The 15,737-nt window shown below is 41.2% G+C and overlaps 1 protein-coding gene across 1 annotated transcript in view; it reads left to right on the forward strand.

Moving 5' to 3' along the window:
- The first annotated feature begins 3,541 nt into the window (after positions 1 to 3,541).
- The window catches only part of LOC133953368 (potassium voltage-gated channel subfamily KQT member 5-like), a 35,486-nt gene continuing 23,290 nt past the window's right edge, over positions 3,542 to 15,737 (forward strand). Inside the window, exons 1-5 of the mRNA XM_062387270.1 lie at positions 3,542 to 3,612; positions 7,583 to 7,673; positions 8,524 to 8,650; positions 13,287 to 13,462; positions 14,725 to 14,850. Of these exons, the coding sequence (XP_062243254.1) occupies positions 3,542 to 3,612; positions 7,583 to 7,673; positions 8,524 to 8,650; positions 13,287 to 13,462; positions 14,725 to 14,850 (591 nt within the window). The remainder of the gene's footprint in view (positions 3,613 to 7,582; positions 7,674 to 8,523; positions 8,651 to 13,286; positions 13,463 to 14,724; positions 14,851 to 15,737) is intronic.

The raw sequence follows: 15,737 nt of genomic DNA on the forward strand, positions 1-15,737 counted from the left end.
ACCGATCGGCACACTCTTGTGCCCGTTGATTAATGGGGTCCTCGCTATTTTCAGGTCACAGGGGTTTGCCTGAGCAGATATCCGAGTATATGAAATCACGGCGCAGCCCTTAGCTCTGCTGGTCGCTTCCAGACTCAAATTGGAAAGTAATATTTGTGGCAGTTTAGCCCCTGTGAGCCAGAGTTTTTCAGATAGTGGTTTTTGATTTAGTTTAAAGCTCCAAAGATTGAAGCACAGGGTCAATTTGTCTTGATGGCCTTCATTTGAACACCGACCAGTTGCTGCTGAAAGTCTTTTGATCTAAACTCTGCTGACCCTTGAGACTGTGTACAGATGCTGTCCTGAATGAATTGAAGCCACTATCTTTATTTGATTTTTTTCTCTGCCGATTCATCCTCCACAAATACAGTAGGTTTATTGACCATTGAGTTGGTGGCTGTTTGTGCCACAGGGGACGGTGGGATGGTGTTCCCAGTGGATGTTAGCCAGAACACCATCTGGACAGGTGATGCCTTTATTCAACAAATAAAGGTATTAATTTTGCAAACTCTATGAGGTTAGTCCGGGACACCGCTTCACTCTTCTTCTATGTCCGTCTCTCATTACAGTGTTACAATGAGAACTCTGTGTTCCTGACCATAGTGAATCTCTGTCTGGATGCCTCATTATTCCCTCGCCTGGCACCATTAATACTTGTTTGCCTAGAGAGAGATTGCAGGTGGAAGTTGGGTGGAGCTCGGAGGTCTGAGTATTGACCCGTCACTGGCTGGAGGAAGCAGACGTGTAGTGTTGATCGATGGAGAGGGTCACTGAAAAGTGGGACACCACTATGAGCCTATTAGGCTGCTAGAGGATCTGTCACCTAGGACATTTTCAGCTGTGGAATAGGATCAATAGGTTTGCAAATGACACAGATCAATCCCTGATGATTGCGTTGGACAGTGTCCTCTCCCAAAACAGGGATAATGGGAGCTGTTTGTAAGAAGTACTCAAATCACAGTTCCGATGATCGATCGTCATACTGCATCTTGTCCGAAAGGGCCTACTAAGAAAAAGTCTCAACAGGAAGATAAGATTCATGAGTGTGATTCATCTGAGTTGCTGTAATAAGAGACAGAAAAAATAATGACACAAAGAGAGTTCAGTATTTGTTATAATTCGCTGAAACGTCTCCGTGAGGCTGCGGTATGACCTCCGACATCCTCCCTCACAGCCAGCAGCCACAGTAGCCCTCCACACAAGTGCTTTCACGAGAGAATTACATTAGCTTCACAATGTTGCCAAGCACTGTTTGAGTGCCTCTGTTTCAAGATGCTGCCCATCAACATGCCCAGCATCCCAGTTCCAGCAGCACAGAACATGTAGTGGCCAAGTCACCAGATGGGAATCTGTGTGGTGGGAGTTGCTGTATGACTCAGATGTTTGCCCCAGTTCAAACCCAAGAAGTGAAAGTGTGTCTGTACAAAAGCAGCTGGCTCTTCACATCTTCAAATGTACGCTGTCACACACGTATACTGATGACAACCTCATCAATAGCTATTTTGTACAAGTTATGAATTAATATCCAAAATGCTCAACATATTTAGGTGATATATATTAATATTTATAACGCCTAAATAAAAATTAACTGTTTACCCAGATTTAATGGACTCAGCATCTCTCTGTGCATCTAACTCATTAATGGTATTCTACTGCATAAACTGTATTCAAATATAATCTAAACATTCAAAAGTATGTGTGTATGTTATCGGCCTGTAATGTGTATATTATATTGTAACTGTATTTTACATCACACTATCTATGATGGTTCACAAATAGAACAGTCCCTGCATGCAGAGATCATGTTGACCAGCCAATAGGCTCTCTTATTGTTGTTCAACCAGCTCACATGATCACAGCAGTTGTCTTTCTATTTGCTCAAAACAAGAAAAAAAAAAAATTCAGTTTAAAAGTGCACTTTCAAAATGGATATGGTTATAAATAATAAAAGAATACCCTCAGTGCAGTCTGATCAACATTCAATATTTACAGTAGTAATATGGATGGGCGGCTCATTTATGAATAGACTTTATTGAAAGTACGTCAGTTTCTCCCCTTTACCTTCCATTATGGATCCTCCTACGGTTCCACTGATGCGGTTTTTATCTCCCAGCTGTGTAGCCAACTCTTATCTCCAGTGCTGCTGTGTCAGGGGTAGCATTACCGGATGATAGTCCCTGTCCATCTGCCTTCTCCGCTAATTATTTGTTTAGGCACAGTAGGATATGAGATATTAGGAAGAAGCCATTGGTTTATACAATCTAACACCAGCTAAGGCAACATTCTGTCTTTTAAAAAAAAAAGAAGTACAAAATATCAAAGTAAAGAATCAGTGACTGCATCATGAACTAAAGGAGAACACACTGCATGGGACAAAGTGTTCCTGAAAATGTGCGCTTGTCATCCCAGGATGTCGGGACATGATGTGAGTTTAAAAGTATTTTTAAACGGCTGTTTGAAAACAATCGTCGCTGTGAGACTTACCCTGCAATAAACCGATCACATCGTTATCATCCTGTCAGGGAGAGCACAAGCTACAAGGTTCTTAGTTATTTGGTCACAGACTGCCTCTCGATTTATAAAACATGAAAGAAAATCACAAAAACGAAATGTACTAAAGAGTATTTCAGTATTTAGCTTTAGGTTTCTCTGTTATTGTCTGTTTTTTACAAGCAGGAAAAATAAAACATTCCCTGTATAGAGCATTGTTTCAGTATATAAGGGATCCTCATCCTACATATTGATTTACATTGTACCACTTGAACCTACCATGAAATGTTTTCATGTTTAATGGGGGAGGAAGTGAGAACAACCAACACCCTGACACAGCAGGATGAAGCAGGATCACAGAAATTCCATTTTTCACAGAAAAATGGAAATTCACTCATTATCTACTCAACTCTATGCCGATGGAGGGGTGGGTGAAGTGTTTGAGTCCCTAAAATACTTTTGGAGTTTCAGGAATAAACAAGTTGCAGCCAAATCCAATAAAATTGAAATATGAAAGCAACAGAAAAAATACATAAAACGCCTCTGAATTACTCGTTTGGTGTCATCCAAGTGTCATGAAGCCCCAAATTCAAATTTTGTTTGAAACGGTGTCATTTGCAACGTGTTATAAGCCTTTTAATAACAATCGAAACATCAGCTGCAAGCATCACTTCTTTTCTTTTTAAATAACACAGTTGATTACATTTTTTACTACAGCGTTATTTATTATAGATACATATTTGGCTTTTTCCAATAAAGTTTTCTCTGTGAACCCAGCATCATTTCAATTTGTGTACAGTGTAAAATGAGAAAAATTTACAGTGACTGTTTAGGTTGAAATTACATATACTATGAGTCAGCCCTGCTCCCTAATGACCAGTGCTGCTGCTGCTGCTGCTTCTGGGCACGGCAGCTGTTTCTGATCCTACAAGAGCCTCTATCCTCAATGTTACAAAAATCTATAAAGCCTCATGTTTGTGAACTTCTCATTGAAACACATAAATCCGTAGTGATGCCCCCTGGCAACCAGGAGCAAATGAAACTCACCAATGCCAAACTATCCCTGCAGTTCTCTGCACTGACGTCAGGGGAGGAAACTCATCCGGGCAGCAATATTGAGGAAACTGAAGTAATGTTACCCACTCAGTTTCCAGTTTATTAGATACACCTAGCTGAAAGGAAAACTGTCTAATACAACAACTCGCACCTACAACAAGGTTATTATGTTGAGTTTTTATGGAAACTTGTTTAGGGAGGTTTTGATATATCTTAATGTCGGTTGGAGACTGCTACTGAACTGTATTGCATTTTACAGACAGATAATTAGCCTGCATTAGTTTTACCTATAGGTGTATCCAATAAACTGCCAACTGCATGCAATGAATACAAATAATCTGTACATGATTACTGAAAACAAACAGAGGTTCATGAGCCCAGCCTGCATGTACACAAAATATAAAGACAGTAAAACGTTACGTTAATTTTATGTAGGTTTTCTAATGTATGAAGAAGGAAAACTGTAACTGGTAGTAATGGAAATCAACAAAATGCCTATTCCAAATATTACCCATCCGTCATTGGGCTGCAGAGAACTTGCTTTTTAGGCTTTTTCCTTAATCCAAACAGGATGCCATTGAAAATGTGTGATATTAACCTTACAGCATATTTCTTTGTAAACCCTGTGAGACTCTTTTTGCTATGTGGAGCGGATCAGACCCTGCCGCATTATTTGATATGCTATGTGTGTTGCTGTGTTATCGAAACAGTGTGATTTGCACGTTAAAAATCCTCCCACACCAACAAATAAACCCACGGGCTTCTTCCAAACACCTCATTGTGTCAATAGGCAGACGTCAGTAAAATCCTTGCTCCCGCTTTGCAAGTTCATTTGCACTCGTCTAATCTCCCAAACACATTCCGCCCGTTCTGCTCTCTCTATCAGTGCCTCTTGCACACTGAGATGCATCGCTGTAATAGGGAAGGGGAACCACACTCAATGTTATTCCACCCCTGCCACTGCTTCTTGACAAAGTACACTGAGCATCCCCGGCTCAGCCTTTCAAAGAGCCCCAGTGTATTAAGGTAATTGTTCTGTCTTCTTTGGTCTCGTAGCATCTCTCTCTGAGCTTTACAGTCACACTCATTTCCCTGCTCACTGTCGGCACAGTGTATCTTTACACAGCAGCTGATGGCTTGTGTAGAGCAACAGTACAACAAGTAACAACAGTCTAACAGTGTGTAACACATCCCTTAAACATGCACCTCCCACATGTAACGCCTTTGAAATGTGCTGAGTACACTGACAGGGCCTTTCGCTGTTTGAATACACAAACACCATGGCAGGCTGAATGTGTAGAATGAATTAAGATGTGCAAAGCATGACTGACTGTGTGTTGGAATGTGAAAGCTTTACCTCAAAAGAAAGGTCAGAGGTCATGAGGTGTTGGCCTCAGGTCACTGTCACCCTAAATGGAGGCAGAGAGTCTACCGTGGATATTTATGTTGAGGCCATCGGTGATGATGGTTTTATAGTTGATGTTTAACTCAGCTCTTTGCACCTTGAGATGACTTGTGATGGCTGCGATGCTAAAAAGAAGAAAAAACTGAAAAAAAATCTGATCTTGTCGCTAGATCTACTAATGTGTGCTTTTGCGTATAAAAGCTGTTCAGTGATCCTGGACATGTAAAAAACAAAAGCATAAACAAAAGGAAACCCAGATACACAGTAGGTTATTTTATCTGTGTAGCCTCATCTCATTTTAAAGATTCCAAGAACCACACAAAGTGACACTGATAATCCCCCCCCCCCTCCCCTTCACCAGACCATGAACACTGACCTGTATCCACTGACATGGTCCAACACTGAAACTGTGCCCCACTTTCCTACTACATACGACAAAGCTTAGCTGAAAGCCCAGATAAAATACCACGGTGGTGTACAGTGGAATAAAACCTCATGTTGAATCAGGTGTGGACGCAGAATTTAGTTTCAGGACCATGGACAGCTTCAGAGGACACATCCACATGTCATTGGAGACAAAGCTTCTTGTGTAGTCTCCTGGAACCCAGACGGTTCTGATGATTACAGCCTCATATCAGTATCATGTGCAGTTCATAGCTGTTTTTCATGACTTGGTCGTTGTTTGGTCTCTTTGCAGCTGTCTTGAGGCTGCTGTGTTATTGCATCTCTTTATGGTTACTTTGCATCACTTTGTGGTCTTTTGTTTCAATTTACATAAAAAACAATTATCTTTATGATTGTTTTGTTGTCTTCTGTGTCGTATGTCTTTATGGTCATTTAATTGACTTTCTATCAAGGAATGTCAAGAGTCACACTAATAAGCCAATTAACTATCCCCTACTGACCCTTGCACTTTCCACCAGGAGCCTGTGCCATCCCCCTCCCCTCAGACTCCACTAATGAAGAGGATCCCAGAGGGGCATCCTGACACACAGCCACCGAGACCGGCCTGTAACACTAGTTTGTGGAATTAATTAGTGAACTCTGCTCAGAGCTTGATGCTGCTGTCAGTGCTTCTCAGTACTTTAATGCTCCCTTTTAAAGTAAATGTATTCAAAATGGAATCTTATGTAGGGCTGTGGATACAGGGAGTTGATTGTCACTGTGTAATTTTCGGTCTGACAACCTTGTAAGTGCGAGAGGCGTAGGTGTGGCGGCGACAAGGAGCTTGCTTTTCAGCTGACAGCATCACAATGCTTGTCTCTAGATGTCTTTCCTCCAATCAAAATTACATTATTCAAATCTTTGGAAATATCAAAAGAACATACCTCAAACTTTAACTTTGAATTCCCTCTCAACCCCCAGCAGCTCTGTGTATGTGTCGGGATATAATTACATAACCATGCTGGCGGCTGTGGAAAATGTTGACCTCTGTTTTGGCTCTCTGGATGTCAAGGAGGGTCCGACTGGGGTCGGAGCAGCACAGTCCTGTACTGTACTGAAGGCTATGGGACAGTGACCCACTCTGCACACCCACCATTTTCACACAAGCACAATTCAAACACGGGACATACTACTGACTTTGTAGTATTTTCAAGTTTGAAAGACCTCCGTTCAACTCTGTGACAATCTGGGGTCATGATTAGGTCAGCACTGAGGGGCTGATAGTAAGGAGTCCCCTGTCTCTACTTCTTTACAGCTGTGCAGATGGACAAACTGTATCATGAAGAGCGAGAAGAAAAGTATTATATCGAGTAAAACCTCCATTTGAAATGGTGGAGAAATAAAGCATTTTTGAAAAGAAATCATATTCTCTATCTGCATAAAGTTCTGTTCTATTGTGATGAAGTTATTGATAAAGTGAAAGTTCTTTACCCACAAAGAGCCCTTAAAGATGAGGATTGGGTAACTCTGCAAACATGAAGCGGGTTGTGTCTGCTCACTCTATCCTCTCCCTGGACGGCAGTTTAAAGAAAGAACAAACACACACAAACACAGCCCGTCGAGCAGTCGTTGTCCAGCAGGTTAAACAGGAGCTCCGAGAGGATAAAACACAGATGCGCTCTCACCACCCCAACCCCATGTTCTCATTTCAGACAGCGATGTGTTTCTGGAAGATTAATGTGATGGAAACAAAACAAAAAAACACATGTTAGGGTAATGGCTTCAGTTTCCCTGTGCAGGCAGCGCCAGTGAGAGTGTGGAAATGGTCGGATGTTGCTTGTTTTCCAATAGCCACAGTTTCATTGCTTGTTTCTTGCAAATCATTTTGCACAAACAAGCATGAATATCTGATATCTCAGGAAATTGAATAATAGCTGGGCTCATGGTTCACTGCAGAGAGGAAATAAGTTCTGCGACTGTGCTGCCAGGTTGTTCATGCACTGGTTTTCCTTCTAAACGGGTTCAAAAGTTTGTCACAGAGGAAAATGCAGAGGATGATTCCGCTGTCCGGTTCAGTTCTCAGATCAACAAACCAGCAGAAATTAGGTTTCGACCGATCCCAACGTCAGATCATTGACCACCTCCTGTTTGATCCCAGTTGTGTTTATTTATTTTGTTAACTGTTCTGCATTTTTTTTATTTGTCCAGGTTCGTCTTGGTGTTCAGCTGTCTGGTGCTCTCCGTTTTCTCAACCATCCCAACTCATATGGAATTTTCCTCCTACTGCCTCCTCATCCTGGTAAGATGCTGGACAAGCACCAGAGCATACATTTCTTTTTTTACCAAACCTTTGTCCTTAATTTTGCCTTATCCCGTTTCGTGTTTATGGATCACCATTATTGTAGGTATACAAGAGTGCTGGTTGAAATTGCAGAACAGAAAGCGTTCAGAAACTGTCTTTCTATCACATCATCCTTATAATGACAAGATATTTGTTCAGCTGGTCAAGACACATAAGCCTTAACACCTTTGGAGTTCTTGGGACCTCAGGAGTCAGGACAACAGAATAAAAAAAAATGACACGCCTGCTATTTTGGTGTGGAACCAAAATAGCAGGCGTGCTGGGGCCCTAGACCAACAGGCCAAAATGTAGTCTGTTGCAGAAAGTTTAGACAGCATTAAACAATAGAACGAGAAAAAGAAGTGGAAGTAGAGACAGGGTTGCCTACTGTCTTTGCCACTGATGATATATTGATTGGACGACGAGGACGTTGGTGTTACTGGTAGTGATACCATATTGATTTTAAAGTGGCAATGAAATGAACAAAATAAACCTGTTCATTCATTTCCTCCATTCAGACTGAAAAAAAACAAAAAAAAATTTGCATCCTATTAAAAAATGACAGCGAATTCATGAAGCCGGAGCGACCATCTCGATCATTTCACGGTGCTGAATGCATCTGTGTTGTGTCTAATGGAATCTGCATCTGTGACTGTGTGTTTTGCCTATTTCCAGGTACAATACTTTGTAAACCTGGTGACAAGTTAAATGACACAAACATTAATCATAACATGTGATGATGTTTTCACTGACTAATCCATTAAGCCTGAAAATGACTTCCTGTTGTTGTCTGTGTCTGTGTGAGCAGGAGTTTGTGATGATTGTGGTGTTTGGGTTGGAGTACATAGCCCGGATTTGGTCAGCGGGATGCTGCTGTCGCTACAGAGGATGGCCGGGACGACTGCGCTTCGCCAGAAAGCCATTTTGTGTGATAGGTGAGTTGTTGGCGCAACATTTCCCTTGTTGAGTCACTTTTTGTGATCTCAGACACGTCTCTGTTGCCCCCAACTTGCCCCCTAGTGGCCGGAAGTTCCCTTCTCTCTGAACACAATCTGATGTAAGATGTAAGCATGGTTCCACTGCACGACATTGACATGTGTTTGTTTTTGTCATTTTCGGTTGTGGTCAAAGATCATAAGAGTCAAGAGAATTTACGTGATGAGCTTGCCATAATTTGCCTGTTATTCTTTCCACTGTTTAGACATGGATCTCTCTGCTGCCTCTTGGAAAGTTACAGTAGGGCGCTTGAGGGAGGGAGCGCAGGGCTCAGAGGTCAGGCAGGGTGCCATGAGCTCCTGTCGTCACACTTTGTTGCGGGTGCTGTTGTTTGCCAGCGCTGAGGGAATGTGGGCAGAACAAAGACGTGAAAATGAAGTTCGAGAGTGTGACAGAGAGTGTGAAACAATCAGAGAGACGATGGGATGAAGTGAGAAAAGGAACTGAACACAGAGCACCTGAGCAGAGGGGAGACAGATGGAGGTGATGCAGGTTCACAGGATGATCTGTCCCATCATGCGTTTGTGCCTTTGAGAGATAAACCTAATTAAATAATTTTGGTTTAATGAATGAATTAGTTCTATTTAGCATTTATTTGTCTGTGTTCTCACTTCCCTAAAGAGAGAAACTGTGTCATTGTGCTGTTATTGACTCTTTTTGAAATATTGGGTTTGATTTCAAGATGTAATTCTATTCTATGAAATTTGAAGGACACTGCACATTAAGAAATTACAACCAACCACAAGCAGTTCTTGTTTTGAACTGAAGACATGGCAGATAGAAGAACAACATCTTTACTTGAACTTCACTTGACAGAGCTGTTGTGAAAATATTAAGTGAGTAAATGCATGTTTACTAAACATGTATAAGACTAAATGGATTCCTCTGGTCGAAAAGCTAGTCTGGACTAATCATGTCATGTTTGTGATATTCCCAGTAATCACACTGACTGAACTGCTGTTTAAAGCTTGAAGACTCATTTAACCAGATCAAGACATAGTCAAAATTTTCTTTCAGACTTTTTCTTAATTTATTTCCACAATACCTTCAAATAAAACAGCCTCCTCTGCATTGTGCACGTGCAACAGAATAATATCCAGTCCACTCTGCAGATTTCTCTGAGCTTTAAGCTGCATCTCATGGTGTTCATCAGCCAATGGTGGATACAGACCAGCGCTGGATTAGCTCCAAATGTGGCTCAGCCGCCTGAATCAGTGTCATTCACTTATGAAGTCCATGAGGAGTGGTTGCTAGCTCAGACAAAGCCAATAAGGGGAATTTGAGTTGAATCTTTTTTAATTTTGTCCATTATTTTGTCAGACAGTAATTGACTAGTTGTTCTCTTTACATTGACAACCTTATTATTTAACACGTTGATACATCTAAAACATGATCCTAAATGACAAACTTGCCTGGTTTAACTGTAAATTATCTAAATATCGTTTTTTTTTTTTCTTCTGTTGGAGCTGCCTTAGGCAATAAACAATGAGTGAATTTTAATTTAGCATGTTTCTTGCTGGTAGATATACCAGATTCAATTAAAACGCATATTGATGGCAGTGGGTATTCTCAGTTACTTTTCAAACTTGGCTGGAGGGGTATGGGTTGTGTAACTGCTAAAGTACTGCACTCCAAAGGAAACTATTTGCTGCTTCAAGTAAATTAAGAAAAAAAAACTAACATAAACAGCTTTGTTGGTCTGTGCCACTGTGTCCTCGGAGTTCCTGAGGCTCTGTGTGTTCCTGCTCATTAATGTTTCACTGGAGTGTCTTATACTAAAGGGAATAATACTGTACATATCTGAGTCCATGAGTGAAAAGAATTAAGTCAGGATCTTAAAGCTGATGTGTCACTGCTGAATGCAGGTTGTTTGTCCACGGGAGTCATTTAAAGCCCAATAACGTTAAAATCCTCCCTTGTGGACAGAGAGGGAGATACACAGGCAATGACAGTAACTTCTGCTGCATTAAATTCCCATCATTCATTCGGACCTGTTCTTAACAAAGGTGTTTGTAAATGTGGTGAGGTTGTGGATGGACTGTGGTATTACACATTTTCTTCTAACAGGATTGTTTGATTTCCCTGTTGGGTTCTTCTGCTTGAAAATTTGCCTGGTCAGAACAGACCATTTGCATTTCATGCTGCAAATGAGGTCAAATCTCAAATCCTCTACATTCAAGGGAAAACTGCTTTGAATTTGTATTGTATTTTGTAGCTGGTACTTTTTAACTTGAAAATGTTTGCCCAAATAAATGAAGGTCCCTACAGAAATGATGGCACTGTATGTCAGGAGGCAGCTTGGGAAATCAGTACAGCACCTGCAATGAAAGTCCATTGATTTCGAAACAACTCATTCGATGTTTGGGCTATTCTCGTTGGCTACCATCACAGTTATTTCCTTGTTTCTTATTAATTTACTCGCTGTAAAATTCTCATATGTCAAAATCCTAAATGTGCTACTTCCTCTTGTTGTTATAAACAGAACTTGTGCTCAGAAATGTGTAGTTTGTCATTTCCTCATAAGAGCAGTGGATTTCTAGCTCAAGTAAAATGACAAGACTCACTACGGAGGTTAAACACAAGTTATTTTTTACAGTCATGGACATTAACCAAGGTTCAAGGTTCTAACTGACCACAATGGATTTCTCTCCACATTCATTTCAGTGAGGAACAGATTGTGATGTGTTTATTCTTATTTGCAAACTCATTCACTTCACACAGGAAAAAAATTTGCCTGACTTCAAGGACAAAATTTCTTTTTTATATTGTGTCTCTGACTGCACTTTAATAAAGAAACAATATCGAGTTCCATTGTGGAGGAATTCAGGATTTTAGTTTTGCTGAATAAGCAGAAACAGTCGAACCCTCAATGACCTGTTGGGGTGAGCAGGTTAACTCGCATGGTTACCACTTGGAGTGAACCCTGCTTCAGCCCTGCAGGTTCCCGGGACACTTCCATCCCCTGGGTGTAATTAATGTATATTTCATGGTGCTGCTGCTGACTTTCCCCCCTTTTCCCTCTCTGCACCGTGGGTCAACTGGTACATGATTTATAGCAGGAGTCATCAGCCACACCTCGGTCAGCACTTTCTCTTAGGAGCACGACTCGGGGACAGGGTTTCACATGGCATATGAAAGATCTGTTTGTGAGCCGAGCAGGGAAGGGAGCTTGTCCGTGTTATTTGTGGGTTTAATGCTATTCATTTGTTCACTGTAGTTTTTGTGTGAACTTCTTCTGAACAAGTCTAATCTGTGTCTGTGTGGGCGCTTGCCTGTCTCTGTTGATGATTGCGTATATGTGTTTGCAGAACTAATACAGTTAGTCTGCACTTGTGCGCCATGCTCTTATGAGAGATTGAAGAGGAACTCATCTGAAACCCGCAAACCATTCCCCTCAGTGTTATGCTGTGAGATCTTGATCATTTCTGATAGATATAATACCCTGTGTGTGGAAAAAATATTCTTGAGGGAGCAGTGCTTAAATTACATCTCTCCCACTGTCCTGTTTGTGTCTGCCGCAGATCGATGCTGTAGCCAGGCAGCTACAGTGGAGATAGTGCTAGTGATACAGTGCTTTAATGTTCTGCTGATGCCCACAGCAGATTATGTCAGCTCCAGTATTACAGAGTCTTTGTCGTGCTGGTTTGCCACAGTGAAGGGTGACAGCAGTGAGCTGCTCTTATTCCAGCAGTATTAAGCCACTAACACATATTCTGACCCCAAGGACTGAACCAGCCTGTCTGTTTAAAGACCAGTGGCCACATTATTAACTAGAATGACACTCAGTGGAGAGTTTAACTCCATCAAGGCACAACAGTACTCTGAAATTAAAACAAGCCTCATAGCTAAAGCCACTTTACAGTTGGTATGGTCACAGGTTTTTGGCCCTGTTTGCTACCACAGCAGCTGAAAACAGCCCAAATCACAATGACTCCACATTTAAATCAACTAGATCCAGATTTTTCCTGACATGAACTTGCACAAATTCAGCAATACCAATCCCCAAAACAAAAGAGTTTTTAAAATCAAGATTCCTGAATTATTCTGATCCGGATCTGCACAAAGGTTTTATGGGTTCCACTTCCTCCCTGAGCAATGCTTCATCCTTCCTACAGGTTTTGTGGTAATCCATCCAGTAGCTTTTGGCAATCTTACTAACAAACAAACAAACAAACAAGATAAACTTGCCTTAAGGTAAGATCTCGGCTCCTGTAACAAGTTATTTGTTTTTATTGGTGTTTTTCTTTGCTGTCATGTGCATAAGCCTGTGCAACCGATTTGACGTCTTAGCTTTATCTTGTCTTAGCAGGGGTTAGGGTTATTACCTAGCATTTGACTGATATCCAAAAAATTTAAGCACATGTTATAGTGCTCACATCATAATGATAATGTATTTCCACCCGGCTTAAATTATTCATAAACAAGGCAAGAAAAAGCTTATTAATCGATTAAAAGAAGTTTTGTTCGATGTGATTTCCACATTAGGGCATTTTTACAGCATTAACAGAACATACGGGTTGATTTTAGATTTTTTTCTTTTAGTAAGCCCTTGTGCGTTTCCTCTCTGCCCTCCAGACATCATAGTGCTGATAGCCTCAGTGGCGGTGGTGTCGGCAGGCAGTCAGGGCAACATCTTCGCCACCTCGGTCCTACGTAGCCTGCGTTTCCTGCAGATCCTGCGCATGGTGCGAATGGATCGAAGAGGTGGTACCTGGAAGCTGCTCGGATCTGTGGTCTACGCACACAGCAAGGTAGATGGCCACAAACGCAAACACACACACGCACGCACACAAACACATTGTATTTGCATAGCCGATATTCACAAATCGCAGTTTTTCGCATGGGCCTAACAAGGTGTGACATCCTCTTTCCTTAACCCTCAACAAGAGGAAAGACAACTACCAAAGAACATAGAAAGCTCAGAGCGAGCCCCATGTGAGGGATCCCTCTTCCAGGACGGACAGAAGTGCAACAGATGCCACACATAACCAAACCTGATCCTGGCCCAGAGCTTCACATAGTGTCCTGATTCAAACCTGATACTTGATCTGGTCACCAGAAATCACTTTATACTTTCATCTCCATATAAGTTATGAGTGTGTTTAACTTCTCACAACATCATGTCACTACCAGTGGTCAAAAGAAACTAAGTATATTTTCTCTGTACTTTAAGTTTGAGCACATGAGTATTTCCATTCCATGCTGTATATGTTATACTGATTTTATATTACTCCTCCAAACTTAGAGGATAAATAATGTCTTATTTACTTCTCCACATTTATTTAAGTATATTTCAAGAATATATATGAAACTTTGTTGGATATGTAATTGTTCAAAGCGCCGCAAAATATGGATTTCCACTCTAAATTCTCACATGGCTTCATTAAAAAACAACAAATTAAATTTAGCCCAGTGACCCTAAAAGAATCTTGAGTAGAGGAATTTTGGGTTGTTTATATTTTTTTTTTTACCTTCCTCAATACTCATCGTATGTCCCCTCTGGTCTTATGACCGTAGGTTGTAAACTGACCCCTGAACTATGTAAAACAACCTTAAACTAGCTCCACCAAATACAATAGCTTGGGATGTGTCATGCATCAGTTCTATTTGTAATGATCCCACTGACTTGTCCCTCTGCTTATTAAAAGGTAAACAGTAGACTATAGGTTAATCATCATTTTGATCTGCTTTATGATCAGAGTTTATTAATTGCCTCCTGGAAGTGGTATTAATTCAGTGAAACAAGACATGAAGGGTTCTCCTGGCAACCTTCATGATAACGGCCCCTGCTCTTGTGCACTTTTGTATTTGTGATCTATGAATCGCTCCCAGTCAACGGATTTATAATAAACAGTCTAAACCTTCATAGAAAGTTCGGTCCTCAGAGATCATAGGAACGTCAATTCATGTGGATCTGCTGTGAAGGTTCATATATATAAGTGGTTTTCAATTCACTAAAGTCTCCTTTTCACACGAGAACACCCTGAATGTCATTTTTGAACTCTGTCTGCAGGAACTGGTCACTGCCTGGTACATCGGCTTCTTGGTTCTCATCTTCTCATCGTTCCTCGTCTACCTTGTGGAGAACAAGTTCAACAAGGAGTTTGCCACCTACGCTGACGCCTTGTGGTGGGGCACGGTGAGCGGGGGGGATGATGCTCTGTCAGTCAGGATCAAGTAAACACTAATAGAGTTGCACCTCTTTGCATCAGAGGTCGATTTGTACCTTCTGCAAGAAAAAAATCTCTACCGGATTGGATGGTGAAAATCGGTGTCTTCACTATTTGTTATTTAATTTTTCTGGCAGACCCATAATCACGCGTTTCAGCAGTGATGATTCAGTTTTTTCATTGCCTCTGAGCATTGACAACACCATTAGCCCTACAATGCTCAATTAACTATCATTCACGTAGTGGGTCCAAAAACACATAATTGTGCCAAATGGCTGCAGCCGCCTTTGTCATGAATATCAGCAATCAGAGCAGGAATAAAAGATAATTCGGGTAATCATTCTGCCAACACAGAGGGCTTGAGATTGATGGATACAGACACAAACAGACAGAGGACTGACGCTGAGCAGTAGGTTCACATGCAGTGCTCATTCCAGTTACAACCTGGTTTATCTGCCTGGTACATAGCAGTAAATGTTGTTCTGATGAACACACGTGAGCCTGTGCCCGGCTGCATCAAGATGAATCATTATCACTATTAACTCTTTTATTTTACTTCTTTTATCAGAATATCTGGCTCCGTCCTCCCCCAAAAAATTTTTGTCCATTCTTCAGTCAGTCAAAGCTATAATAATGTCAAAATGGCCGCCCATCATGTCTCAACGGATCACCCTCATAAACTTAACGCAACAACAACAACCCACATACTGTGTTTATAATTATTACTTTTTACCCAACATAGAATAAACATTTTAGCCACAGGCTTTCATCAGTGTGAACAGAACCAAGGCCAAACAGTGTTGCTCCTACAAGACCTCCACACGGGCCTAATCACTCTGATGTCATTGCACTGCTC

Source organism: Platichthys flesus, chromosome 5, assembly GCF_949316205.1.
Source record: "Platichthys flesus chromosome 5, fPlaFle2.1, whole genome shotgun sequence".
Taxonomy (NCBI): Eukaryota; Metazoa; Chordata; class Actinopteri; order Pleuronectiformes; family Pleuronectidae; genus Platichthys; species Platichthys flesus.